This window comes from Toxoplasma gondii, chromosome XI (assembly GCF_000006565.2).
Source record: "Toxoplasma gondii ME49 chromosome XI, whole genome shotgun sequence".
Classification (NCBI taxonomy): domain Eukaryota; phylum Apicomplexa; class Conoidasida; order Eucoccidiorida; family Sarcocystidae; genus Toxoplasma; species Toxoplasma gondii.
Genome location: NC_031479.1, coordinates 3,188,064 through 3,216,008, shown reverse-complemented (window position 1 = coordinate 3,216,008; position 27,945 = coordinate 3,188,064). Strand labels below are relative to the sequence as shown.

Sequence of the window (27,945 nt, the reverse complement as noted above, 5' to 3'; positions counted from 1 at the left end):
CCAGTACACTGGCGCGCCACTCGTCTTTGGGTCAGTGCAGCCTGGTATGGAATTTCTGGGTATATGTTTTCGTCGTATTCGATTCCTTGAACACACAACTGCTAGAAACCGTGTTTTCCTCCTTGGTTCTCTTGCATCTACCCTTTTCTCTTCCTAAGATTTTATGTGCATCTCTCTACACACACGGTCTTTTCCCGCTCTCTCCACACGTCTCGTTTGTAAGAAACCTGCTGGCTGAAGTGTAGCTAGGTTTCTTGGGTGTCGGCGTCCGTTGCCAGACACGATCTTGCAGGTTGCTCACGTGGACGGTCCACTACGCCCACAGTCTTTCCTGGTTCACTTTGCTCTCGTTCGCCTCTTCCTATCAATCAATTCACTCTGCCTCTCTACAAGATGTGGTGCCATGTCTTCCCTTGCGGCAACCAACGATGACTGTGTCGGTCCGGAACCCAGTATTATAGGGCACCGTCGCCTCGCCTTGTCACTACCCGATCATCACGTGGTCATAATCGAAGAGTGTGTTGCGCTAATTGCAGGGGAAACGCACGAAAGAAAACGCTTTTTTCGAAACGAAGTTGCGGGAAAAGAGACGTCAGAGCAAAAGAACCTGAATGATGAAGACGACTGACGAAAAACGACTCTGCATTTCAGCAATACGATGTACTGCCCATTCAGTACCATCCAGTTTCTGCACCTTTTCCGGTGCATTTGAATTCCCTCGACAAACGCCAGAACCAACGAAACGAACTGGAGTGGACAGAACAAGAAAAGAGGTGAAACGAGTCCTCAACAAAAAACACTCTGCATGCTCCTTTCTTGTCACAAACACACACACGCTTTGCTCGCAATCCGTTCCCCCGTCAGTTTCCCTCGTTTTGTCACTCTACATTCTGCTTTTGGATGGAGCTCGAGGTGCGCCGATCTTCTCGAGGTCCGCTGGCGGCTCTTGGCCAACGGAGCGCATCACCTCACAGATCTTCCGAGCCATAGTGACCTGGTAAACGACAGAGAAAGAACGTTAAACGACAGATAAACGAAATGACGGTATTGAAGGTGTGGACATGACTGCATCGAACAACGCCACAACGCGGGGACGGAAGCCGCAGTTGACACCTAAACGCTGCCCGCTGTCTACACGTCTTACCGCTGACACAAACGCAGCACATGCTACAACGCATGCAAAATAGGCGATGATGGTAGACACCCAGGCCGCCTGATACGCGTAAAGATTCTCATTGACATTTTTGCGTACTGTCTATACACACGAATAGACATATGCACTGGGTAATTTACCAGATGTGCACACAGGTACGCCCTATCGGGTTGCTGGCTGCCCAAGCAAAGGTGAGTCGACCTCAAGCACCTCAACGGGTTCACAAGTCACAAAAAAGCAACTTCCAACTGCACAGGAAGAGCGATCTCACCTTTTCTGGCGAGTAGAAGTCGTACTGAAAGAAACTGATTGCAGTTCCTTTGTTCCCAGCTCGTCCCGTACGCCCTGCATGAACACAGGCTCCACATACTTTCTCCATGAGCTACGAAAGCTACGAAAATTGCTCATATAGACTTATGAATCCCATTTGATAATGTGTAGCAGGGAGTCTAGCTTCATTTGATCGTAACTGGCATCTCACCCCCAACTAAAAACTGCTTTTCTGCTGCAGCGACAAAAACGAGGACACACATATAAGAGAAAACGCGGGCACAGTCCGCCTCGGGGGCGATTCACAAAAACACACTTCTACACGGAAGTCAGACGAATCCGGACTCTAGTTCGTAGCGCATAGATCTACATACGGCATGGCTCTCTCGCAGGATCACAAGAGCACGGATAAGCGCTTCCGGCTTGAGATCGGAGGCGAAACATTCCGTCATGCTGTGGAGACCGAAACACAACTCAGTGTGAAGTGCAGAGGCGTACCGATGCGATGGATGTACGACTCAATGTTTTTCGGAACGTCGTAATTGATGACGAACTTCACATCTTGAATGTCCAGGCCTCTGCTTGCCACGTCAGTCGCCAGAAGAATCTCGCAGTCGCCTTTCCGGAAGTCATGGAGGATTCTGCACGAGACCCCAAAGTGTCAGAAAACCGAAAAGCGTATCCGCAGGTCAGTCCACATCACTTCCTACGAAGTATATGTCTACGTTTGCACACACGCTCATAAGATTCTACATCGGTAGCTGCATGCAAACGTATGCATATTTATATATATATATACATATATACATATATATATATATAGTGTATGAGGAGCAACGCCCTCGAGTGCTAGTTTCTTGGAAACGGATGCGGGGCAGCCCTTGAACACAATTTCACATACCAGCCACATTCTGAGACGACATGATTGGGCATGGTTTTCGTTCCACGCTCCCCTCGTAGCCTTGGCTTCCATCCACATGCGTTTTGGACCGACAGCATTTCAAAAGACACGCGTTGCCAGCCTCCTCACGACTGTTCGCAAGTTAGAGAAATTTATTAACCTCACCTGTCGCGTTCACGCTGTTCCTTGTCTCCGTGAATGGCCAGGGCGCGGAGTTGGCGGTATCGGAGCTCGCGGCACAGTTGGTCACACTGGCGTTTCGTCTCGCAAAAAATGAGAGTTTTCTGTCCGGTGACTTCTTCTTGCAGAACTGACAGAAGGCGATGCTGCAGCTGATTCGAAGAAACAACTTCGATGCGCTGCACACCAGCCAGCAATACACAGACGCTATCCGCCAATTCTGTTACTTCGTGCCACCATTTGGAGTCATCGCAGAGGCAACTAACCACACACAACAACTCTCGAACGCGCACTACAGATTCGCTAACGATCCATAGAAGCACAAAACCCGGCCGCTCTACACGCCGTGACACAATCCCTATCTTATCACGTGCCAAGTTTCTGTACAACGAACACACACGTTCGTTCTCGCTGGCAAACAGCCAGAGAGGGACGCCTCATGCCCAGCTCTGCTCAGTTTACGTACACCTGAAACGCTCGAGTGTCAACCGATCAGTCTCGTCGCGCTGGGCGTACGTAGATCTAATACTCACAACCAAATACATACACATATATCAAGGAAAATATTGAGAGATAACAAGATAGAGAAATGCAGGCATGTGCTATCTTGAGCCGCAAGTGTACCTCTAATCACCACTTACGACGGATCTGTGTCGCTCGTGAGGGAGACAGAAGCTCCAGTTGGCACCACAAAACTACGCCAACCACAAAATGCCGACGACGCGATACTTCCTAAACAAGCGCCGCTTTCACGCAATACGAAGGCACCATGGATCTTGGACGAGCACTCGTCACCGCTTCCGGCCGCCGCATCAATATATCTGAATTGCAGAGTGGAGTACATGCGTGCGCGCCTTTCTTCGGGGCTTCGAGAAAACCTACCTGGGTGACATTCGCATTGGCTTGTAGGTCGGCTTTCCCCACTTGCAGTTTGACAACTCTTGTCCGGCAGAACTCGCTCGCCAGACCTCGGACCTGAAAACAAAGTAGCAAGCTGGAACTTCGTGAAAGCCACATGGTCCAAAGAATGGCGAGGTACGAAAACCTCCAGATGACAATACCGCCCAATCTCTCCTGCCTTTCACGACAAGACACGTTTAAATCAAGCCCGGGTGAGATCGCGTCGCTTGCCACTTTCAAATTTCACCCTCCATAGGTCTCCAGGAATGCAGCGACAGAGTGAACATGCGTCAGCGAAATCCATTTATACACATGCGCATATTATACATATATACATATATATATATATATAAAGAAATGCGCATGTGAGCAAGTAGTTGCATGCATCGGTGCACACGTGCCTGTGTGTACACGCGTATGTATGCATGCGATGAACATACACTAAGCGTCTGCATTCATGGAGCGAAGGTCAACACAGAAGCAAATGCAAACGTGGACTGGTATCCTAGCATGCGAAGAAGCGCTCGTACCTCCTTAGGCCAAGTCGCGGACCACAGAAGGGTCTGGCGATCTGGGCGAACTTGAGAGAAGATTTTTCGCACCTGCAAACATGAGTCAAAGAAGGCTGGGACAGTCGCTTTCCCCACATATATTTGCGAATTACACCTCATTTTTCAAACCCAGACAATTTCGTGTGCAGAAAGACGGTGCACTCCTAACTACGCTGGGAGCAGCTGTCGTTATCGATCAAGGTCCTGTACCCGCTACACTAGTGCACTCTATGAATGGTGTCTCCTCAGTTCGCGCAGCCCTTCTCCTTGTTTCTTTCCCTCGTTTCGTTGGTTCCCTCTCTTAATCAATCGCATGCGTGGCACCTGTACTCCTCCTGCACCACCGATTCTCCTTTCCGCTTGCCTATCCAGCGACGTAACGCCAGCTCCGTGATTTTTAGCCTTCCCCCCCGTCCTGCTCCCCTCGAAGGAGGTCAGTGGTTGCTCCCGTTTGAGTCTTCCACGGCGTTGCACACTTTCTTTCCTCTGCGGGCACGATCGAGAGGAATGGGCAGCCGGGACGCGAGCGTCTCGCATCTTTCTCTGAGCATCGACTTGTCTGAACAGACACGGCCTCACCTGAGGCTCGAAGCCCATATCCATCATTCTGTCTGCTTCGTCGAGGACGATGTAGGAGACGCGCTTCAGATTGGTGACGCCGAGATCGAGGAAGTCGATCAGTCGGCCTGGGGTGGCGATGAGGATCTCAGCGCCGTTTCTCAGCTCGGTCGCTTGCCCCTGTCTAGGGACGCCTCCGTACACGCAGGCGGTGCGGAACTTTGTGTCCGCTCGCTGTGGGTCTTCCGAGGAGGCGAGGGAAAGGCCCTCGGTGAAGCGCATGCACTCGTGGCGAATTTGCATCGCCAATTCGCGCGTGGGCGCGAGCACGAGGACAATTGGCCCCTGGCCCTGGGCAAGGGGAGGCTGGGCCGCGGCGTGGACGAGGCCAGGGAGGAGGAAGCCGAGGGTCTTTCCGCTTCCGGTCTGGGCAATGCCAATCATGTCCCGACCACTCAGAGCGGTGGGCCAGCCGATCTTTTGAATCGCTGTCGGTTCCGCGAAGTTCATCTTCCTTAGTTGGTTCTGGATCGCGGTGGGGAACCCCGTCTCCTCGAAGGAGAAGACTGGTCGCGGCTTCGGCTCCTGGCCATCGATACGCATCGCGTTCGCTTCGAGAAATGCCGCCACCTCTTCATCTGTCCGAGAAGCGACGCTCGGATGCTCCACATAAAAGTCTTTTTCGATCGGGGCCAACTGCTCTTCACTCCACTTTGGCTCGACGAGGTGCGACCCCATCGCCCCTGCGTCGTACCTCCCTCGGCGGCTCCCATCCTGACTCAGCTGGCTGTGGCGCCAAGGTGCCTCAGTGCCTCGCGACCGCTGGTCGCCGTAACCAGGTGCGTGGCCCCGCCGGGGTCCCGCCCCGGGGCCTGAGGCCCAGGGACCCGCGGGGCTGCCAGGGTACCCGGGGTTGGGCGCGTAGCCGCCCGGTGGCGGGTACGGGGCGCCTGCTTGGGCGCCGTAAGAAGGGCAGGGGGCTGGGGGGCTGTATGTGGGGGCGCCGAAGCCTGTGGCATTCTGTCCTCCGTACACACTGTAGCTAGGGTCGTGCTTGGGGGGAGGGTACGCGTTATGAGGGGGTTGGAGCGGCGCATACGCGTGAGGCTGGCCCTGGGAGTAGGAAGGATCATAGGAGGGAGGGAACGCCTGGTCAGAGGGCGACGTCACCGGTCCCAGGTCAGGAGAATACGAGGAAGGCGAGTAGGGGTACGGACAAGAATCAGAGGAGAGGGGAGGAAGCGCTTGACCTGTGTATGCGGGGGGGTTGACGGAGGCGAAAGAACTCTTGGGGTCGCTGTAGTAGGCTGGACCGTTCCCTCCCGCTGCACCCGGGTGCTCGGGGGAGCTGCCGCCTGACGCGTATTGGGGGTCCGTTTCACTTCTCGGCATGGACGAGAAAAGGCGGGTCGAGGGGAATGCTGAAAGATACTGGTAAAACGCTACCCTATAGCTGTCGGGGCTTCCGGCTGGGGCCGGACGACAGTGCCACGAAGGGAGGCGAGGAGCCACACGAGACACGGAGGCAGACACTCGAGATGTGCCTCTGGGGGCGCCTGATCCTTCTCGCGGAAAAACCGTTGGAAAGATTGTTCGCAAACTCTCGCTCTTTCTCGAAGCGAAACGACACGGTCCTGGCCCGGCGACGCGGGCTGACCGGGACCGCGCCTGGCTTGCGAGCCCCCACATGATGCTTATGCTTTGCGGCACGGAAGGAAGCACCTCGTTTTTAGTGAATCGAAACGGTTCCAAAACAGAGAAAAATCGGTGCAGCGTCTTCAGGAAGAAAGGTTCTCTGAGCTACGTCGACGCACAATCGTCACTCAACACCCACGCTGAACGGCGCATGCGGGCGATACACTGAGTGAGCAATGCGTGATCTTCAGAACACGAACAACCACACGTTTCAGGCCAAAGACTGGGCTTTAAAGAAGAAGAAGAAGAACCGCTGTTCACTCCGACAATGAAGAAAATGGCAAGCAAAAGAAGACGACGACCGAGGATCCGCCGGTCTCAATCGAGATCATAACTGCGGGGCTGGAGCCGATGTTGAAACAATCTAACGATCAGAGGAGAGGCAAAAGGCTCCTCCCACATGACAGACGAAGCAACACCAACGAGGACAGCACAAAGAACGGTAATTTGTCTCTCAAGAGAGAGTGAGCGCATGTAGACCGTCCTGGCATGACTTTTTGTCGACAGCCACATGCGCTCTCCGCGAAAAGCAGACACACTTGAGGGGAGCCTGACCGCCGAGCACAACTGCATCTCGTCGTTCGAGAGTGTGGAAGCGACAACGCGCTCGCTGCTTGTTTAGGGAAAAGCCGGGAATATCGCTGATACCGAAATCGGATCTCCTGACTTCTTCATGTTATACGATGAGCTCTGTGTTTCTGGAGGGGCTGTCAAAGTAGTTTTCCATCAATCAATTCCCACAAAATGTAAAAGTCCGAGGCAGTAAAGAAATAGGAGGTAGCATGTAACGTTTACACACAGGAGCTACCGTCAAGTTCGGTAATCTTCTGCGTATACACACTTCGATGCGTCAGCACTTGGGCCGCAAGCGATGATAACTCTCTCACAGAAGAAGTTCTTGCATGCCTGCTGTTGTTCAAGGGGTTGAAGGCTGACAGGCAACGTTTTCCGAAGCTGGGTACAGGTATTCCAATGCACCGGTGCTCTACAGAGGTAGACATAACATGCTATCCCTTCAAAGAAAGGGTTTACATGTATGGATTGACGCGATCAGCGCGCGCCTGCCGTAAGAAGAGATACCATTTGCGTGGTTAAAGGAAGAAGGCGTCTTTTTCGGTGACAATTAGCATATGTGCGTGTGTGTGTGGTGCCTGGGATGGGAACGAGCAGGTGGACGGGTGCAAGCACGACTCTCAGAAAATATAGTGAACATAACATGACAGATGTGGCTCTGATTTCTCTGAAATCACGCAGCGAGGGTCACATTAGGTAAAGTTGCTGAGGTGGGAGCGCTGTCATATATCCAAAGCCTCCGAGCCGGCTTCATCGGCTACATCACTTGCTTACATTTGGTAGTGTTACATTCGTGGGCGGCAACCCTGTGACGTGTACACTTGGATTCTGCAGTTAATCAAGTAATATGCTCAACTGGATGGCTGTTATCATTGGAACGAGTTACCGTCCGCGATCTGAGCAGAAGTGTTCGGCTGGCAGCAGGCAGGTTATCGTCTAAAGTCCCGGAGGACGTGGAACATTTAAAACAAATAAATGAGTGCATGGAAGATGGTGTCGAGGAAGGGACAGGACAAGGTAAGGATACGAGTTCGAAGAATCATGCAAAAACTTGAAGAGCAAAAAAGCAAGTACAGGAGGAGGTAAGAATGGATGAAGAAAGAGAGAGAGGCAATCACCTAATCTGGCTATTGTCGAGCGGCATCTGTCCCAAACGGGGGCTGCGCCATGCAGACGGTCCCAACAAGCCTGTCGAAGATCGACAGCAATCTTCCCTTGTGGAGTTCCCGTAGCAGTCATCCTAACATTTGTGCACTGTAGTCTCATTGAGCAAGGCTTCTTGTGCGACGACCATTTGGAGACGTTTCTTGGATCTTTCCAGCAATCTGCTGTTTTCGATGTTCTCCTGTTCTCATGCATCCAGGGGCAAAGGTATTGTGCGCTGTCAGCTCGTCGAGAGAAACCAAGTCTTTCACCTCACTGCTTCCACAACTAAAGTGACCCTGCGAATGTCCCTATTGAGATCGTGGTGTGTTAGAAACTCACTGAATAATGCGAAATATGCGTGGGTGCTGGTGTGGGCAGGAAAATCCAGCTACGAGGCGCTGGCACTCTCTATTTATTCACGCGCGGTAGCGGACGGAGAAGCATCTTGCTTTAAAATTGTTTCGGTGGATTTCGAGAGAAGGCTACTGTAGTGAGGGCTACGTCCCACTACTTCTCTGGGAAACCTGCCTTCTCGCTAACGGCGAATGTTGTGTGTGTCACGCCCCACCCCTCCTCTCTGATCTGGTGTTTAACAGCGTTGTTCACGTTCACGCCACGGAATCATCATTTCTTACCAGCGTGTAAGCGAGTAACTCTGTTTCTTTTTTCATTCGGTCTATATGAATACGTTTTCCTTCAGAGGGCACTTAACGCGTACACGGTTCTGTCAAGAAGGGGAACCAAGTTCCCCTTCAAGCAAGTGCGGTACGGTGTAAAGGGATGTGACCGCATCAATGAATAAAACGAAAAACGAACACTCAGTGTCGCCTTCCGGTTCAATCGAGCTACACGAAACATGTCGCCGTATAGAAGGATACTGGAAAGCGATCATACCAATAAGTGTCACCTTCCTGCCGATCATTGTAGCCGGAAGGGTATGCAGGAGGCTACCTTTCTCAGTGTCACATTTCTTCTCTAAACGGATGCCTTCTGAATGAACCTGATCTTCTTTATTCCCGATGGGGGATGACCAGCTAACACTTATTCAGAGATATGCTAGTGAGCACACGTGCGACGATGAAGTCTTTGTTTTGTCATATGTCAGAGCAGCTCAATACGTGGGGGGCGGGCACGCTTGCGAAAAGCGGTTCCCGTATCCTCATCCGCGATGAATTCACACTCGACTACAGCTGTGACAATCAAAGTGAGACGGGCTTATTTCTTCTTTAAAGATCACCGCCTTTCCTTTATGTCAAAAGGGTTACCGGTATACGGAACATTTCGAAACGCTTGCATCTGACGAACGCCAACACAACCTGCATTCAGCTCTTCCATTCGGTTTACTAAGCTCGCTGTGAGATCTCCCATTTGTCGGCAATAAGCGACAAGAGCGCCATGCAAAATATATTTTAAGTTGTTCGCTTGCAGCAGGAGTCACTGTCTCTGCACCAGTGTACAGACCGCCTTTACAGTGACAGTGCGTTCGTTTCCATCTCCTGAAACGTGTTTAGGGTATGTTCCGCTTCACACGCACCAAAGCTCGCTACTAGGCTTGGGATATCAATGCATCGAGGTTCGCACTTTATCCCCTAAGTACTTTCGAACCGTCAATGTGTATAGCGACCTCGTATATACAAATGGTGGCCCTCGGATACCGACACTTTGCCACATTACCAAGGGAAATCTCTAAAAACGATGTCTACAAATGCATCTGCCTCGCCAGTGGAGGCGAGTGTATCGTCGCTGCCAACAGGGCGCCCAACCGTGTGTGAAGCTGCATGTAATCGTGGATCGTTGACGGGAGAAAACGTGGGGTCAGATAATCAAAACCACCGCCACATCCTTTCAGTTTTGGTTGACGTTTTGAAAGGTCACGGGGAAGACAAAATATTGGCGAGTCGTGCGAGGGCAATTGTAGTCGTTGGTGTAGTTTCATTTCTGTTAGCGACAGCATGTGCCTCAATGTCCCTCGTGACAGCGTACAGGAAGGAACTGTACGCGTACGGTGCTTTGGAATTCCTACTTGCTCTTCTAGTTCTTTTCTTCTCGTGCCAAGCTGGAATATACAAAGGTATGGCCCGCAGACAGACACAGCAACAGAATACCGAGATTATTAGGCACACTGGTGCGGTGCGTTAAATCCATACGAATGCCCCGTCTCAGATTTCCCACTGCGTGCGTAAGTGACCAGGCTGCGACGCCGCGATCCTCACAGCTTCCACATAATACAAATCCCCATCGACAGCAAGAAAGTGACAACTGCGAGGCAGCTGTAGCTGGAATACTCGTAGCACGTTAGGACAGGCAGAGCTGGTGGTGCGTCAGCTTTAAAAAAATGACACAGGCGGCGAACAACAAACGAAGCGACGTAACGGCTCCTATTGGGTTAACCTCCCCCGAAAGATGCAGCTGTTCGATACGGCGTAAAAACCTGGCACTGGGCAGGACTCCTATCACCTAAATGGGGAATATGTGCAAAGGCCGAACGTTATTTTAACAGTTTAGTGTTTTCTGCCACATGGCCGGCTACGTATCGTGTATTTCTTTCGAAGCCGTTTACGGCCGTACAACCCGTTAGACGCCGATTTTGCATTTAGTCGTACGTTTGTCCAATAACGCCCACAAATTGAGATTATGGTCGGTTGTTTCTGCCACCTTGCAGTCCATCTGTGCATGAAGAGAAAGTGCCTAAAGGCCGGATGCTGTTGATAGAGGCACAGTGTAGTTAAAATGCACCTCAGCCTCCTGTTGCGTGCAGGTACCACGCATTGCCTCCTCTTCGCTGCATCATCTCTGTGCATGGCGTTCCTGCAAATCGTCCTGATATCGTTCGGAGTTTTCACAGTAATCACCCTCGAGGAGGAGCTGGATCGCGTAGACGACACAAGCGCTGATCCAGCAGAGCTGCTTATGGATATTGCTCTCCGCATTTTGCAGTGCTTCCTGTCCGCGGTTACACTGTTATCCTACTCCGTCAGCACATGCATTGGGTTTCGTCTAAGAGAGTACCTCCTCCAACCTCCCATTATCGTTGTTGCGAGACAAGAAGACGCACAGAGCATCCCTCATCAAAGCGTTCGCCTCGAACCTCCATTTTAGTCTTGCATAAGCTTCGTCCACGGCAGAACTGGAGCATATTTTGCCGGGTCGTTTTGTATAGCGACAGCTGCAGACGGGATACTCCTGCAACTGTCGTTGAAGATAACTTTTCAGACTATTCGTGAAAGAGAACTTGCTGCAAAAGTGAGAGAATCGTGCACAAGCTGTCAACCGTTTTGTTGCCTGTAGAAGGCGTTTTTCGGATTGCACCGGATGGTGCCTCTTGCAAAATCCCACCGTTTATTCATTCGAATCAAGATTGCTTAAAGCTACTGGTATACAATCGCAGTGAATCATAATCGCTCACACGCCTGAACCGCTGAGCATTACACAACAGGGATTACCCTTCCGTTCCTTATGACTTCGTTTCGTCCAGAAGGAGTCTCATGAAACAAAACCGCTTTTACGACCTCAAAATAGTCGTTCGTGCAAGCAGCAACGCGACTTTCACACCTTTCGCATGAGCGGGACACTGATGCATTTGGGACGTGTTGCCACGCATTTGAGTCGTTACACACTTTGTCCGTTTACTCTGAAAGCGATATATCTTCGACTATTGAAATTCGTACAAGTCCTTCACGTCGCTTGCCACTGGTGACAAGAGCACTGACGGCACCCGAGTGGGGACTTGATGTGGCATGAAAAAGAAACAATTGTCGTGTCTGCTTATTAACGAGCGTTTGGTAAAGTTCCTACTCGAGGCTGGGAGCTGTGGACTGTCGGATGACTCGAGCAGATCACAAGTAGCAGACAGGCGCGGCCGAACTTTATATCCTGGAATGACGCGTTCCACGTTGACTAGTCGAGCGAGATTGGCACCAAAAATAAAAACTGGGACGGCTACTGCCAACTAAAAGCTGACGGTGTCTTATTCCCGTCGACGCAACTCATCATGTATATAGACACATCAAAGCAAAAACATTCGAAGTCTCAGAAGCTGTCCTTTTTTGTATGCCTCGCACAATCCACCTTTTCGGGCACTTGCCTCATAGCCTCGCATATACGCACACCTCGTTCCAGTTTATACGTTGTCTCCACAAAAACCGTTTTCCGAAAACAATGTGCACTTTGACTTGACTTCTTAGTGCACTGCGTGACGCCCACAAGAGCGGGACCGTTAGCAAGAGGACAGGGACTGCGTCTGTCTCCAACCGACTCGATTAACCGTCCTTACATCTGACGTCAAGCGAACCGCGTAAGATCTCCAGAGGAAACCGACAGGTGAAGCGACGGCAGTGAGTCGGGCGCCGCAGAGCAATGATGCGCTTCTTCTGTAGAGCTGCATCTGTCGCAACGTAACGCTGTGTCCCGGATGAAGTTGCTTCAACTGAGCTCCCCTCGTAACTCCACACAATGAAGTTGCAGAGATGTCTCTCTTCGCTGTTATTGACTGGATCTAATGTGATCACTCACCGCCCTCGTCGCTGTGTTGTTCCTCGTGAACGTGGGATGTCACGCAACACACTTTTTGTCGTCCCTGTGTTCTTGTGTACCCATGACGTGACGGCGGTTAATTTCGCTTTCAAAGGAACCGATTGCGTTAATACGTTTCGAGGTGTGGGCATCACAACTGCGAGCGATGCACTCAGCAGTTTTTTGTGGTATTTGTTCCAGAATGTGTTGCTCTACAGCAGCTGTGGCACAGACCCTATCTTAAGCACTGCCCGGGGTGCCGATAAGAAACCTAGAGCTCGTGTCCTCGAGTAAAACAGCACCTGGTTTGTCAAAAACGTCCAGGTGGACAGGGACTTCCTTACACGGTTTCTATAGCTTCAAAATTTCGAGAATAAAGCTTTTCCTGGATACTTTGCATGTGCGTGTGGAACGGACGGATGCCTTTTGACGGCAGCACACTCGAGTTCCGGCCTCAATTCCATGTGACTTCGCTTGCGCTGTCGCCTTGTGACAACACTTCGTCTAATCGAGAGAACACACGCGAGTGTCCGAACAAGGTGGTTGCCTTTGGGGGCGGAGACAAGCACCGACCTTGGAGCCGAAATCCCACCTAGGGTTCTTTTCTCCCGCCTGTCCCTGTTCATTTTTTCCGCGATTGTGTGCCTGGGAGCGCGGCTTGGGAGGCACTTTGTCTGCGCGAAATTTTCGTTCTTCTCACGTAAGGGAAAATCTTTCCCCGCGGCGGCCGTTGTTGCCCCGTAGCAGGAAACGTGTGGATGCTTTTCGTTTGACAGCTTTGCCGCTGCCGTCGCTTTTTTCGCGAGTCTCCCTGCGCGGACACGTCCTTCCCACTTCGTTAAGGCGGCCGGCATCGCGTTCCCACTGTTTTTCAGAAGTCCGTTTTCTCCCTTTCGTCCAGACGCCCTCGTTTTTCTCCCGGCATTTTCCTGTCCTTCTGTTGCTGACGGGTCGCGAGCCGCCTCCGACCCTCCCCACACCTCGTTTCCTCGTTTTCAGCTCTTCGTTTCCGTCCTCTTGTCTCACTGTAAACCTCTCTCGCTTTTCTGTCCGTCTTCCTCCGCGTCCGTCGATCTGTCCCTTCTTCCGTCTTTTTCCCGAGGCGACATTTCTGCGTTCCACCCCCCCTGCGCGAGTCTGTGAGAGTCGCCGCACTCTCTCCCCGTCGAGTGTCCGTTCTTCCCCGTCCCGCGTCTGCTCTCTCCGGAAAAGACAAAATTGTTCACCATGGAGGCGAGAGACGGCACGTCGTCCCAAGGGGCGACCGGCGCAGCAGTTCCGAAAGCCGATTTGGGAGACTGCAGATTCTACGAGGAACGCTTCCCCGACGTCGAAGATTTAGTTATGGTCAAAGTCAACCGCATTGCCGACCTCGGCGCCTACGTCAGCCTTCTCGAGTACAACAACATGGAAGGCATGATTCTCATGAGTGAACTGAGCAAACGGCGGTTCCGCAGTGTAAACAAACTGATCCGCGTGGGACGCCACGAGGTCGTCATGGTTCTCCGCGTCGATCCCAAGAAGGGATACATCGATTTGAGCAAGAGACGGTAAAAGAAACAGACTGAAAGGCTCACTTGGTGTTCGTTGCGCACACGACGTTCGAAAAGGTGGATTCGAGGCCAAGGAGAGAATGTCAATTTCTCCGCCACCTGACATCCGACACCAGACACAGACGTTGCGTTTCTATATAAGCTTGGTTCATATAGACGCATATACAAACGGCGAGGAATCAAAACAAAAGGCTCTTGCTATACACACCTGTACATATCAGCTTGAACCGGCTTCACGAAGGAAGTGGTTTCATGGTATTCGTTGGTATCCCCTCGAAGTGGAACACAACTTCCAGTTGAGAGGAAGACGCTCACGGACCGTCACGACTGGACGTGAGAGGTGTCCATACACCTGAGAGTCTGCGCAGACACTCCAGCGGATGCGAAGTTCCAGATTTTCTTCCAGCTGCGAAATCAGAATTTCTTCCTACACTTGTGTGTGGTGTGTGCGTATATATATTTGCTCGAAACGTGCCACTTTAATCTTTCTATTTCCAAGCGTAAATTGCTAATTTGTGCTCACAGTGTGTACAGTGTAGGTTAGTGTCGCGACAGCGGCTCGCTTGTCCTGCGATGTGGTTGCAAATTTTCACAAGGTCAAAGGGATCTTTTGTCTTGTGGCCGGGTACCGTTTTTTGTGTCCTCCACCGAAGTCAACGTCTGCAGAGGCCCATTCCGTCTCACGAGCGGCAGTGTCTTGTTTCGTCTTCGCACTTTGTCTTGCCGGTCTCTGAACGGGGTGTGTGCGCAGTGTGAGCCCCGAGGATATCGTCAAGTGTGAGGAGAAGTTCAGCAAGTCCAAGAAAGTGCACCAGACCGTTCGCCATGCCGCCCAGAAACACGGGATGAAGGTCGACGATTTGAACCGCTCCGTTATTTGGCCGCTGTACCGGAAGTATGGACACGCTCTCGACGCGTTGAAGGTGAGCAAAAAGGAAGGCAAAGGGAGACGATATAAGTTAGGAGGCGAGGACGATGACTTTATCCTCACGAGCGTGACATTCCCTCTGTGTGTAGCTCGGCTGCTTGTGTCGTGTGGCCTTCACGGAAACCGAGACTCTCCCCTCCGTGTTTCCTCTCGCGTCCTTGATGCGCATGCGTGCACGCTTGCTCGCGGGGTGTACATACACCTCGCGGCGGCTGTGCTGCTGCGTTCGTAGGGTGAGAGGGTCAATGAGGGGACAAATTGAAGTGGAGAGCTTTGCCTCTCCTCACGCTTTTCGTTTTTGTTCAACGGAGAGCGCTGCAGCGGATCGAATGTCTGGCGACTCGGCCCGCGACCGAAAGTCGGTTTTTGCTCGATGTCGCCCTGAACGGTCTGTACACTCGTGCACGGTTCCTTCGGTTCTTGTTTTGATGGTCCCCCTTGTGGGAAGTTCCCTCTTTCTTCGTAATTGTTTGCTTTCCCTCGTATACCGAGACGCAACTGTTTTGGGCACTCAATCTTTTGCGCCTTTTCTGTGGTTCCCCGTCTGCAAGAAATAGTGTAACTTGGACATCTTCGGAGTGTCTTGTGGCGACGAGCGTGCGTCGCGCCCTGTTTGTGCGGCCTCTGTTCTGTGAGGCAGAGCGCTTTTACGAGGCGGCATTTCTCGCCCGTTGTGCCTGCAGCATTGAACTAGGAAGGAAACACTGTCTGCATTTGCGTTTCGCAGGAAGCGGCGATGCGCCCCGATGAAGTCTTCGCAGGCTTGGAAGTAGATGAGGAGGTGCGCAAGTCGCTCATCCAAGATATTCAACTTCGCCTTGCTCCCCAAGCCTTGAAGCTCCGGTAAGGCGACAAGGAAAAACGCAAGACAGTGCACGGCTCAAGAGACAAGCCACCTTCCTCGCTAGCGCCGAGCCGGAGTCTTTTTCCAGAAGGAAAGAGGGACAAAAACAACGAAAGTGTCTCGGTGCATGTCTGCATGCATACACAGCTGCGGTTGGGGAGCGTGACACGACTGCGACTGATCGCAAGCAGTGTGGATGCTCCATGCGCCTGTTACAAACATGTATATCTATCTGTTTATGTATGCCTGATAGGGAGTGGTGTTTCTTGGCATTCAAATATGCTTTGAAGCAAGCGCTTGAGCCTGACTGCAAACTGCTTCTTTGTTCTTCTCCAGAGCACGCGTGGACGTCTGGTGTTTCGGCAAGCAGGGGATCGACGCGGTCAAGGCAGCCCTCCAAGCAGGACAGGAAGTTGGAGACGACGAGGTGAGCACTGGCATTGACTTCTAGTCCTCTCTCTTTTGCCGAGACCAGACAAAGCCTTTTGCGGTCTTCTCGCTTCAGCTGGGGGTTGTGGGGCAGAGGCCCTGTCTTTTCCGCCGCTGTCTTTGTGTGGAGTTTGCTCGCTTTGGCGGAAGCCGGCTTCTTCGGTGTGCTTCGATTACGTGCATGCGCCACTGAACTGTTCCGCTGGTCTCCCCAGGTCACCATCAACATCAAACTCATTGCTCCGCCTCAGTACGTCGTGGTCACTTCCTGCTATGACAAGGAACTCGGCATGCGAAAAATCGAGCAGGTACGCTTTCTCGATTTCCAGACAGTGAGGATACATTGTGGTTCACGCCCAAATGTGAATTGCGACTGTGTAGGTTCTTTGCCGCATGCGTCTGTCTCTCGTTTTTAAGGCGTTTACCTGTCGCAGCTTAAAGGGACAAGAGGGCGTGTGAGTGCCATCTGAGGATGGAAATACACGTGCTTCCTAGTACGTACGTGCATGCATCTCTGTATATATATATATATATAGTTATCTGTATATATATATATATATATAGTTATTGGACACGCATTTGCAGGATGGTTGATTTTGGTGGTGTAGGTTTTGTGAGCTGTGACGTGCTTTTACGTGAGACCCTTTGCGTCTGTTTTTTCCAGGCCATGAAAGCCATCAGCGACAAAATCAAGAGCTTCAGTGGAGGTGACTTCAAGCAACAAGGCGAGGTACGATTCGTAGCCACCCTGGCACCGATATTTGCAGATGTATCTCTCTGGCAGCAACTACTAAGAGGCATGCCGACCTCCAAATATATAAAGATATTGCAATACCGAAGGTGTTAGCTACGTAGGTATTTGCATATGTTGTGTGTCTGCCTGCGCGGAACCTTCGCAGTTTCGAAGGCGCTTTTTGTCGTCATATCGTCTCGGGGCTGGTTTTCGACTGTCCCGTTTCAAAGCATGCGCGGCGTTCTGGGCAGTTTGCCTGGCGTGCCAGATCTTTCGTTTTCCAGAAAAAGAGCCTCCTGCGTGCGCTGCGTTTGCAGATCGTTGTCATGGGTGGCGACGAGGAGAAACGGTTGGAGGAACTTCTGGAAGAGGTGAGTGTTTCTCTTCAACATTTGAATGTCATCCATACGAATTTGGAGAACTTCAGCTTTGTTTATTCATCGCTTCCTCAACCTCAGGTGTTTGCCGTATTTTTTTCGGGTGTCGGGCTCTCTCAAGTAAAGAGGTTTTCTCCTTTGACTGTCCACGTGCGTCACCTATATTGATTTCGTTCGCGTTCCCCTTCATAAGTATCTTTGCGTATCGTCGCGAGTGTGCACATACATACACATATATTTGTACGTGTCTGTGTCTTCGTTTCGGTTCAGAAGTGCATGCTTGTGTCTTGGGTTTGTGCGTTCTTTTAATTCAGGCAAACGAGGACGACAGCAGCGACGACGAAGAGGAGGAAGAAGACGAGGGCATGGGTCGCGTGGAGGACGATATTCCGGAAGACGAAGTGGAAGATGATGAGGAGGATAACGATGATGGAAATGCGTGAAAGTGAAACAGAAATAGAGGTATCGTGCCGCTGTCTCTCCTAGAGCGGAAAACAACTGTCGAGGCGGTGCAGACGACACGAACGCGGATCTTTGATCGCACGAGACGCCGAAAACGCCCAAACATGCAGCATCTGGGAAAAATCGAAAGCTAGAGGGGGCTGAGAAAGCGTCGCTTTTGAGAGACGTTCTCGAAAATGGGAGAAACATCGAGGAACGAGACAGCAAAGAACACTTTCGATCTCTCGCGTCTCGGTGTACAGCGTGTGGGTGCCTCTGGGCCGAGGCAGCGTCTCGGCTGAGGTGTACGGAAGCGGGGGGAAGTTTCATGCGTTCCGTGTCTCTCTTCGAGAAACTTCGGAGTGTGCACTGAAGGGAATGGAACAAGACCCAGGGGGAAGCTGAGGGGTGTGCATACAGCAGAGGAGTCTCTCGGACGTGCCGGAAAAACGCGGTTTATTCCTTTTCGTTCCGCGTAGTCTCTGGGTGCATGCATTTGAAGACAGCGAGATATGGAGCGCAGCCGTCGCGCGTGGACGTCTCTATCGCGTGCGTTTTTCCTTCCTTTTTTGTCTAGAGTTTTTTTAAGTTCTTTTGTCTCCCCGCCTCGCTGCATGAGAGCGCCTGTGGCGACGCCGCTCCGTTCTTCTCGAAGGCTCAGCACGGTGCCATGCGATTTGTCATTCTCACACGACAGAGTGTCTTGGCTTTCGCGAGAGTCTGCGTGGTTTCTCTTCTTCAAGTGCCACCAAGAACATGATGCGCTTTGCTGGGTGAATCGACTGCGAGTTTCCACAGACAAGCATCCATCAAAACTCACGTATATATACATATGTATATATATAGGGATGTATATGTACCGGGTTTTATGTGTCGACCTCTGTATACACGTGTGGGTACAAGCATGCCTCCAAAGTCTCAATTTCTCACTCGCGCGCGCTTTTTAAAGAATCAGCTGCGGAAGGCGCATCTCTGCCAGCGGACGCGATCCTCAGAGAACACTGAAATTTCCTCTGGCGCGTTACCCCTTCGCCGATGGTCGAAGAAAAAGGGAACTTCGTGCAACCTCAAACTGGACATGCCCCTCACCCAGCCTGAGACTCAGCCCGTCGATTTCCACAAAAGGAAGTACCGAAGACAATGTCAACAGCTTCGTAAATTCACATGTATACAAATAAGTATGTAGAATGCATATATATATATATATATATATGAAGCATATATAGGCGTAGAGTATTTATTGGGTGAGAAGACACCCTTTTGCAAGGGGCGTCTCCGTGGTTGGAAGTATGCGCTGCTATCGATGAGATGGTCGAAGGTAACGAAAAAAATCGAGATATATATTTGTTAAATGCCACGGTTTAACACGGACAAGCTGGTTGAGAGATTTAGGATATCGGTGGTGTGCGGCCAGACGTAGAGATCTACTGTATATATACTCGGTAGATGAGTGGATAAGTTGCTCTTCAACTTTTCGTGGATGTCCGAGGCACCGTCTTCTAAAGGACATCCAGATGGAGAAGAAGAAACATATTAGAGATGTTTGCTGACCTCTCGCGGGACAGAAACAGAGCCTGTCGGTTTCGAAACTCGGAGTGTCTCTTCTACGAAAAAATGTCCAGTTCGGTGGATTCATTCCATCCTCTGGATTATACCCGAAGGAAAAGGTGGATTCCATGCGAAATGCAAGCAAGACATGAAACCCAGCACCCAAAGCAGCATCTCCACATTCGTGATAGAGCCAGGCAATGACGGCAATCTCCACATCTCCGGACCCGACAAAGTAGGGACTCGGCAACGAAGAAATTTGTGCGGAGTAACAAACGTCTTGCTTAAGACAGTGACCCAGAGAGAGACCTGCAAAGGTGCAGCGTAGGGAAGCTCTTCACCTGTACACACATCTCAATCAGTTGGTATCACCAAATCGTCCACGGCACCTTCAGTTTCTGAATCAGATAACGGTTAAAAGGCATGCCGGGGATAAACCGGTCAGATTGAGAGTTCTCACGCTTGTGAAAGCACGCTAAGTGTACGGCTGTTGTTGAAGAAGTAGAGATTCGAGAAGCATTCGCGTAGTTCGTCTTTGCCCCCGGTCCCGTTCCGACTGCGGCGTCGTGGGTTTGAGGGCTTTTGCCTCTCTCAGAGCCATCTGAATCTCGTTCAACTCTGGGGCTTGAAGCGCCAAAGAAGGCAGTATCGGTTTGACTCTTTTTTTCCACTTTTCATCTCTCTTTTTTTCGTGTACCGGTTTTGAGATCGGCACATCTTCTCCTACGAGTCTAGCGCACACTAGTTCATCTGCTTTCCGATGCCTCTCTTGCCTGGGTCCGCCTCTGTTTTGCCACTCCTGTTTCTTGACGCAGTCGTGCTCTTCGATGTCTCCTGCTCTTTCTCCCTGGACTCTCTTTTCTGTGTTTTCCTCTTCGTCTCTGTCTTCGGGAAATCTCCTCTGTACACCTTTCTCTGCTTCTGCCTCTTCGCTTTCTTCTTTCTCGTTTTCCGGCTCAGGCAGCAGAGGCAACTCCTCGTAGCTGTCGACGCGGTGCAACTCGATGTTGAGGGAGTCTGGGAAGCCTGGCAGGTCTACGTCTTCAGTTTCAAGAGCATAACGTTGATATTCTCCTGTCAACACCTCCACCTGTCTCCGTTGATGCTCTGACTTGCGTAGATCACATGCGAGAGCGGTCATTAGATCTCTATCCATTTTGTCCGTTCTCGGCTCCCCTGCGTCCTCGAGTGCGTCTTCGCTTTCAGTGTCTGCGTCAGGGGTCTCTGCCTCTTGTCGGATCTGGACTGTAAGCGCCCCTTGTTCCCTGTTCTTTTCCTCGCTCTCTTGTTCTTTCCTTTCTGACTCTTTCGCACTCTCCGTGTCTGTTGCATTCCCTTTTCCTTCGCCTCTTTCGTCGGCGTCTGGTTCTCCTGTTTCTCCCACTGTACCCGACGGCGCGATCGCCGTGGAAAACGATACAGAAGTCGGGGGGCGAGGACGCGAAGCACAGGAAGAACAATAGCGATGAGAAGAGTCTTCGTCTCTTGATGTCTCCAGAGACACTTGAGAGGAGAGGAGCGGCAGAGGGAAGACGTCGCTGTTTTTCGAGAGGTTGCCCTGGGAATCGGACGACGTCTCGCACCTCGCTGTACACTCGGTGGAAGAACGAAACGCGAAAGAGGACGAGGAAGAAAGGGGAGGAGATCTAGCGCAAAGAGGCGAGGAAGCAGCCATGCCATCGCGTGTCGGTGGAGGTTCGCCGAAGGCATGCGATGCAAGCGGAAAAGAGAGATCGTCTGTCTCTGGCCTCTCTTGTGCATCGCTTGGGGAGATAGGCGCTTCTGGGGGAGAAACCAAATCGGCAGAGGAAAAGGTAGAGGCAGAAGACGACTCTGCAGGACTGTCTGGCGACAGCACAGGTGGTGTGGCAGATGCATCTTCAGACGGAGACACGTAGTTCCAAGGTTCTGGCGCTTTGAGTGAAGACGCGGGAGAATCACTCGGTGGGTTTAGAGATGTCAGATTTTCACTCAGGTGAAGATCGGAGTCCGCGGCTCTGTACGACCCTCTCAGTTCTGTCTCGGGATCTTTGAGGAAGAACGACTGCGAAAACGGTGGAGAAGCGGGAGAAGGTAACGAAGACTGCTTGCTTTCTGGATCCAGGCTTTCTTGAACGCGAGAATTAGATGTGAGGATGTGCGTGACAAGGTTGCGCAAGGGCTCTGTATCTGCATCCGCGAGCAGTTGGAATTTGTGGGCGAAAAAGAGAAAAAACTTGAAACAGCGGTTAACGTGAGCAAGCACATCGTACGTGCAAAGCAAATCTAAGTGGAAGTGGTAAATGTGGGCGTAGCACCGGAAGAGGCGGCGACACATGCGGCACGAAACCTTCCTAAAACGCTGTACGTCTCTCTCTCTCTGCGACGCTTCTCCTTCGCATTCGTCAACAACATGAAAGCATTTCGCAAGCCAGAAACTGCCTCGTTGTCTGACATCTGCCACTCGTGTGCCACTATTTCGGTTTAAGAGACTCTCCCGGCGCGTCCAGCCACGGACAAGCCCAGGATTATCAATTTCTCCAGCTTTCCTGCTTGCCTTTCCCTTCTCTACCCCGGTCTTTCCAATGCCGCGCGTTTTCTCCTCTCCAGACTTGCGAGCAATAGCTGCGTTCCCCTCCAGTGTCTCGGGCTCCTCATCGGAGCACTTATTTGCAGGGTGTGAACCGGATTCTGGGAGCGAAGTCGGTGTATCCGGCACAACTGTTGCTCCTTGTCCAGAAGAAAGGATGGAATACCCCGGAGGTTTACCGGACGCTTTCGGAGGACGCCTCAGCAAATCGCCGTGGTGGATCTGGGCGACACACCACGCTAGAACGGTTTCCATGTACTGTCTCGCAGACTGAATGCGTAGAGGCCGCGAAGACTCCGGGGATGCTGAAGTGGAATGGGTTTCTTGGGGGGTTCTTCCCGTTGCGTCTTTCACTTGAAGTGAGCGTCGTTGCAGATACACGTTATGATCCATGCTCCCCTCGCCATTTCTCGCTGTATGGAGCTGCAGCTCTGACGGCACGAGCGGCCGTGTGGACGTGCCACCAGCACTATTTCTATAGAAATTAAGGGCGGAGGAGATGTCTGCTCCGAGGCGTTTCGTTTGCTCGTGTAGTTTGTGTTCCCTTTTTCTCTGGTCACATTCGCCCCTCTCTGTGTCTCTCAAGTGCTGTCCACCCCAACGCATAGACCGCCCGTCCATACAGTTGTGGGCGCGTGGACTGATGAAACCTCTGTTCAGGTGTGTTGCTCGGAAAATCGGCTTCTTCACGAGCTCAGAACGATACATTTCTCTTGTGACCAGAGCGTCGTCTAGCGCGCGCGGGCAGTCAGAAACGGGACACTGTGTGCCGCTGCGAAAAAAAGTTTCTCTGCCGTGGCTCTCGGATAAGAGGCTCGGTCCCCGTCCACGCAAGTGACGCTCAGGAACAGCCGCAGATTTGAGAACCAAGAAAAATATCGAGCCTGCAGCCATAACGGGACATGTGCATGCGTCCCAGATGCAAGACAGCAGCAACTGTAGATCAGCTAAACAAATGGCAAGCTGACTAGCAATCCATTCGTTCTCATCCACCAACAGAGGCGCCGCTACCGCCAGGCTCAGCTGCCGGTTGTGGAGGGTCGCCTCCAGAGCGCGACGGGTGATTTCTAGACAGTGAGGAGGCAAGCGGAGATGCTCAAGAAGAAGTGGGTTTTGACATGAGGGAGAAAGGCGGGAAGAACGCTGTACTGCAGGTGAATCAGAAGGGGGAGGGGTGGGTGGGTATGTACCGTCACATATGAGAGAGACGCGAGCTCGTTCAGGACGTGTCCGAGGCGACACCAAACATTTTCCTCGTGCCTGTATCGACCAGGAAGGAGCTGCTTCTCCTGGCATGTCTCGAGAATTTGGTGCATTTCTAGAAGGCGAGGAAGACAGAGAGCAGCTACGAGCGGTACATGCCGCTGTATAGGGGCGATTGTCGCCCTGAAGGGAGTAGGAAGAACTTGGACAAAGATCTGATTTAGAGACCGGGGTGCCGGCTTCCAATGGTGGCAACGTAGCCGGCTCTTCTTTGTCAGCTGCGATGTGCACACCGGAGAAACGACGAGACGAGACAGGAGGTGGAACAGGCGACACAGGCGGAGGAATTTGTGAAGCAAAGTTAGCAGACAGAGGCGTGTTCTCGAGGGGAAGCTCGTTTCCGGGTGGTTCGGAAGAGCCAGGGGATGATGAGGGATTCGAAAGGGAAGCCGATCGAGGAAGGACCGAGAGAGACGTGGATGACGAGCGTGATACCGCAAAAGAGTCCATCGCTGGTGAAGCGGAGATTCGGGGCCGGGCAGGAGAAAACGAAGAGGAAGGTTCGTGCCTTTCTTCTTCAGTTCGAATTGCAGATGTCCCCAAGGCGTGAATTCGTCCTCTGTGTTCCGCGGCGCTCTCCGTCTGGTGTGACTCCTGCTCTCTTCGCGTGGAAGACACACCCGAAGACACTCGACATGGAGAGGCGCCAGGAGAGCAACACATAGCAGATGCAAAAAGGGGACCCGGAGAATTTTGGGGTTTTAAGATTGCGGGACAATTTCGACGAAAATGTCGCGAAGACAGTGAAAAAGACACCGCGGACGAGAATACCGGTGCGGTCTTTCTTCTTGGCTTTTGGGATTTTCGAGGAAGGCCTGGTGCCTCGGAAAGGCTCGTGGCTGGGTAGGCTTCATCGTTCTTGCCAAATCTCTCGGCGTGTTCAATTGATTTCGCCTTTCTTTCGTGCATGCTTTTCGTTCGCAAAAGTGCCTCTCCGCTTTCTTGGCTCTTTCGGGGGTCTGTGTCGCTTCCCACCAGCCCTACCGTAACCTTCCGTGTATGCAGGCTGCCAAAGAAGAACTCGGCTGTGGTTGGATTTCTGTTTGAAGGGACCCCGTGTCTTACCCTCGCAAAAGGTTCAGGCGTCAGTCGTACCTCTGAAGGAGGAACTAACAAGCGAGCTGCAGGAAATCTGTAGGAACGATCTGGCGTGGCTAGTGATGGGGACACGACATTGGGAGTACAAGGGAATCTGTCAAAATGCTTAGAGCGGCAGGAAAGCCAGCCACCTGGCTTCGCTGTTGTTTGCCCTCCCCTGCGTTCTCCCTGTGGACAAAAGGAACCATCCATCTTTCCACTAGTCAGAAAAGTTAAGTGAGAAACAGCGACAGTTCCACTCTTGGGGATCGATAGGGAAATCGCAAGAGAAAAAAGTGGCGGTTAGTGGGCATATGATGGAGAAGCACAGCCCAGTTCAAACACATTCAACTTGAGAACGAGAGAACCTTTTTCGTTCCTCCTTTAAAGCACACTCTTGCCACTGATGGAACACCGCCATGAGAGACACTGAAGAAAACAGAGTTGGTAGATATTTGACAAAAACCTTTAGCAAACCACATGTTCGCGCAAGAGCATTTCCGCTTTTCTTGCACATCACGTTCATTAGCGGATTAGCTGCGTTGGACCTTTCCAAGGTCTGTATTTCTAATAAAACGTGTGAACGCAAACGTGCGATGAGTGGCCAACGCGTAGGCTTGCGTGACGGTGCAACTCACACAAAGGCCACACGGTAACCAGTGGAAAGCTTTAAGACATGAATTTTCGCTCGTTGATCATCACGTGGAATGCGGGGGAATCCCGTGTCAAAGACCAGAGACAGCGCCTGGAACTCTGCCTCAGAGAACGGCAGAATTTACAAGAAAGTTTTGTTTTTCTATAACCAGAAAACTTGTTTATTCCTTTGATCGCCACGGTCGGTTTTGAGCGAAGCCGCCAAAAACAGAATACGCGCGGAGTCGCTGTTCAGGGGAATTTGGCGGGAGAGCGCTCTCTGACTACAGCACCTGCGATAGCAAACTTGGCGCCGATAACTTCCGCGTTTTCCTTAGTTCAGAGAGAAAGAGGCACTCACTTCAGTTTTCAGCAGCTAACTGCAAAAAGAACAATGCTGGATGCACACGTCCTACAAAAGCGTACACAAACAAACCTGACATGTACAATCGGTAATGGTGCTTTTTTACGGGTCAACGTTTCCAGCGTGTTTGGCTTTGAAGACGGACGTAGGTATAGGGAACCTGTTTGACAAATTGTAGCAACTGTGTGTGCAGGTATTTATGTTTGCGGATGTACCTGAGTAGTTCAGCTTCCAAACTCGTTAAACGAACGAATATGTGAAAGGTACAAAGGATTGTGTGTAACATGGTTTCCAGCTTTGTACCTTTGGAGTGAACCAAGTTGCCTGCTGGATGCAAGTTTTGTCTGCTTACAACTAACCGATTCGTTTTCTAAGTCGTGCATGATACAAGTGGCCGCGCTCCTGTCAAACATATCAGAACTTGCAAGGCGCCGAGACACTGGGCCACTTCTCTTCTGCGGAACTTGACTAGATGGCGACACGAGATTGAACGATCTTTCGGGTCTGCTGCATCGTGTCTACTTTCATGAGAGATGGTGAAGCACCTAACACCGCCCCTTCAGCACCAGAGAGAAACCGTTCGGGTCATGGGCAGACACATTTCACTTCTGAATGGAAGATGGTAGATTATGACGCTCATGTGCATACATATTCTCCGGTGAACCACCACGAATGCTTTGCACATCATACATATTCTCCGGTGAACCACCACGAATGCTTTGCACATCGACTAGTTCGTTGTACGGAGGCAGATTGCGAACACGGATGGACCAACTGTTCTCCTGAATCTTAATCGAGTTTCTGCTGTGCTTATACCTCTCACGGCATCCCGAAGCTATACCAAACAACGCAGCAGAGTTCCCCAGATATAATTACGTTATACAGCCGTTCTAGCCTCGATGGTTTCAAATGAAAGGGCTGCGTACAAACGAAGAAATTTGTGCGTTGGGTTTCTGCCAGTGTGACTGTCAACATGGGTCTGGCGTGCGATGATGCTGCTGGCACCAGACAATGACTGGTTTTCCTTTTTCTGTTATTTGGTCGCCGTCTATCTGTGCATTTCGAGTCGGTTGCAGCCTAATTGTGCTGAGGGGCGAATGCGTTCAAATACTTCTCGTGTGTGTTTTGCGTTACCGTGTCCTTTTAAAAGCAGCAGGACACCAGTTGACATGTACACGAGATGGCATAAAGCAGGCAACCGGGTTTATGGAAAGTGAGTGAAACAGATTTTGACTCTTCCGTTTGAAAGTGCATCACACAGAATCTAGAAGAGAAAGCTTTGACTACGGTTTAGACTTTCTTGAGCTATAAATCGCAGCTTAGGCCACCTCATCGGTCCATGCTCTCTGTAAGAAACGAATGTGCTCGTACACGTTTCGCAGACGAAAGTCACCCAGCGGATGTACCCATGTCGGCATTGTCTGGGAATGAGCTACAAACGTCTGTCCAACGAATCGAACATATACCAGTGCCTGTCCTCGAGGGCTCTGGCGCATTTTTTGTGTTGTTGCCTGTTGCACGGCTTGGTAATAAAACTGGTGCCGAAATTTCCGAACAAACGATGCAGCAACGGAAAAACTAGAAAAATTTCAGAAGCCACTGAGAGATCCCAAGAGCAGGTATCCCCTCCGCGAACGCTGTCGTGATCAGGGATACAGCTGGAGGGTACGATTTGAATCAGATACCCTCAAAAAGCTAGCATTTCGGATCGTCGATCCTGAACGAAACTAAAAGGTAGCATCGAGCTCCCTGAATGAAATGGAAACGTTGCCCTGTGCAAACGTTTTTCTTCAGTGTGCTACCCGCATGTTCACCGTGCAATTAATTTGCGGGGCCGCCCAGCCCCGACGGTTTGCCACTACGTCTTAACTGGAGCCTCTTTTAGGTGGCCTTGTTTGAACCTATTTTTATATCTTGCCTTATCGGTGCTCTGTAACCAATACATTGGCTGGCGCCTCACCGAAACATTGGCTTCCGTGGTGCCGTTGACGTTACCACTTCTCTAGTATGAACTAGTCAGGCTTGGGCATGCGCGTGCAAACAGGCATTTTTAGCTCTGGCAACTCTTCCGGTTTTTAAAGGTACTTGCAACAAAAGTGGAGCATATTAGTGGAGAATCGAACCCGTTACACTCATCCAACCGCAGGTTATCTGTGGCCTCAGACTTATCCTTCAGTTTTCGTCATCAGTTCGAGTGCTGAAGATATCGTGTCGCTGCGTGAAGCAACCACAGCGGATGGTCTATGGCGTTTGAATACCGCGGGGTTCAATTAAGAAACACTGTTGTCAGAAGGCAAGCGCGCTCCTCACAAAGGAGTTCGTGCCGAACGGTTGTTTCAAAAAAGCCGCCGGAAGAGGTTTTGTTCTACGGTCTCTCTGTACAACAGGGTGCAGTAGAACGCTTGCACACCCTAACAAGCAGTTGTGGAAAGACATGGATGTCTCCGTAAGATGCACTCTATCGCTCGATGGGCTAATTTGGGTGATTGTTGAACGACGCAGCGAAGTAAAAATTTGAAAACACTTTGTCCCTTATGTTGAGCTTGGCTACAGACGAAGAGGACGCAGGCAGAGAAACGGCTCCCCCCACTAGATGGTGAATGCATGAGACACACACTGGAATCCCCTTTTCCATGCGATGTGTCAGCACGTGTTCAAGACAGCACCTATCGCTTTCTCTTTGAAGAATATCTCGGCTACAAACCGCTGTAACTACTACCGGCAACCCTTTCCGTTTATCTACAAAG

The 27,945-nt window shown here is 51.3% G+C and overlaps 4 protein-coding genes across 4 annotated transcripts; 2 read left to right on the top strand and 2 right to left on the bottom strand.

Moving 5' to 3' along the window:
- Positions 1 to 577: 577 nt before the first annotated feature.
- Positions 578 to 6,649, bottom strand: TGME49_313240 (ethylene-responsive RNA helicase, putative). Its single transcript, XM_002364494.2, has 7 exons — positions 4,535 to 6,649; positions 3,935 to 4,006; positions 3,387 to 3,479; positions 2,490 to 2,683; positions 1,922 to 2,064; positions 1,425 to 1,498; positions 578 to 994 (listed from the first exon to the last, which is right to left on the bottom strand). Exons 1-7 carry the CDS (start codon positions 6,200 to 6,202, stop codon positions 884 to 886), a joined length of 2,355 nt encoding a protein of 784 aa, XP_002364535.2. The 5' UTR covers positions 6,203 to 6,649; the 3' UTR covers positions 578 to 883.
- A 2,973-nt stretch (positions 6,650 to 9,622) lies between these two features.
- On the top strand, positions 9,623 to 11,026 carry TGME49_313235 (hypothetical protein; the record flags this gene model as incomplete). Its single annotated transcript, XM_018782753.1, has 2 exons — positions 9,623 to 9,998; positions 10,686 to 11,026. The coding sequence occupies 2 exons, from the start codon at positions 9,623 to 9,625 to the stop codon at positions 11,024 to 11,026; spliced, it is 717 nt and encodes a 238-aa protein (XP_018635440.1).
- Positions 11,027 to 13,060: 2,034 nt separating this feature from the next.
- TGME49_313230 (eukaryotic initiation factor-2, alpha subunit) lies at positions 13,061 to 18,709 on the top strand. Its single transcript, XM_002364493.2, has 8 exons — positions 13,061 to 13,989; positions 14,744 to 14,915; positions 15,648 to 15,763; positions 16,101 to 16,191; positions 16,409 to 16,501; positions 16,858 to 16,923; positions 17,244 to 17,297; positions 17,618 to 18,709. Exons 1-8 carry the CDS (start codon positions 13,667 to 13,669, stop codon positions 17,744 to 17,746), a joined length of 1,044 nt encoding a protein of 347 aa, XP_002364534.1. The 5' UTR covers positions 13,061 to 13,666; the 3' UTR covers positions 17,747 to 18,709.
- A 1,058-nt stretch (positions 18,710 to 19,767) lies between these two features.
- Positions 19,768 to 24,033, bottom strand: TGME49_313220 (hypothetical protein; the record flags this gene model as incomplete). Its single annotated transcript, XM_002364492.2, has 1 exon — positions 19,768 to 24,033. The coding sequence occupies one exon, from the start codon at positions 24,031 to 24,033 to the stop codon at positions 19,768 to 19,770; it is 4,266 nt and encodes a 1,421-aa protein (XP_002364533.2).
- Positions 24,034 to 27,945: the final 3,912 nt, after the last annotated feature.

Excerpts from the sequence above, each read along its gene's own strand:
- TGME49_313240 (XM_002364494.2), bottom strand. The coding sequence starts at position 6,202 with ATGTGGGGGCTCGCAAGCCAGGCGCGGTCCCGGTCAGCCCGCGTCGCC. Across the intron at positions 4,007-4,534 it reads ATATGGGCTTCGAGCCTCAG|GTGCGAAAAATCTTCTCTCA; the intron begins GTGAGGCCGTGT and ends TCATGTTTGCAG. Across the intron at positions 1,499-1,921 it reads GTCGTACATCCATCGCATCG|GGCGTACGGGACGAGCTGGG; the intron begins GTACGCCTCTGC and ends GTGTTCATGCAG.
- TGME49_313230 (XM_002364493.2), top strand. The coding sequence starts at position 13,667 with ATGGAGGCGAGAGACGGCACGTCGTCCCAAGGGGCGACCGGCGCAGCA. Across the intron at positions 16,192-16,408 it reads AGGAAGTTGGAGACGACGAG|GTCACCATCAACATCAAACT; the intron begins GTGAGCACTGGC and ends TGGTCTCCCCAG. Across the intron at positions 16,502-16,857 it reads GCATGCGAAAAATCGAGCAG|GCCATGAAAGCCATCAGCGA; the intron begins GTACGCTTTCTC and ends TGTTTTTTCCAG.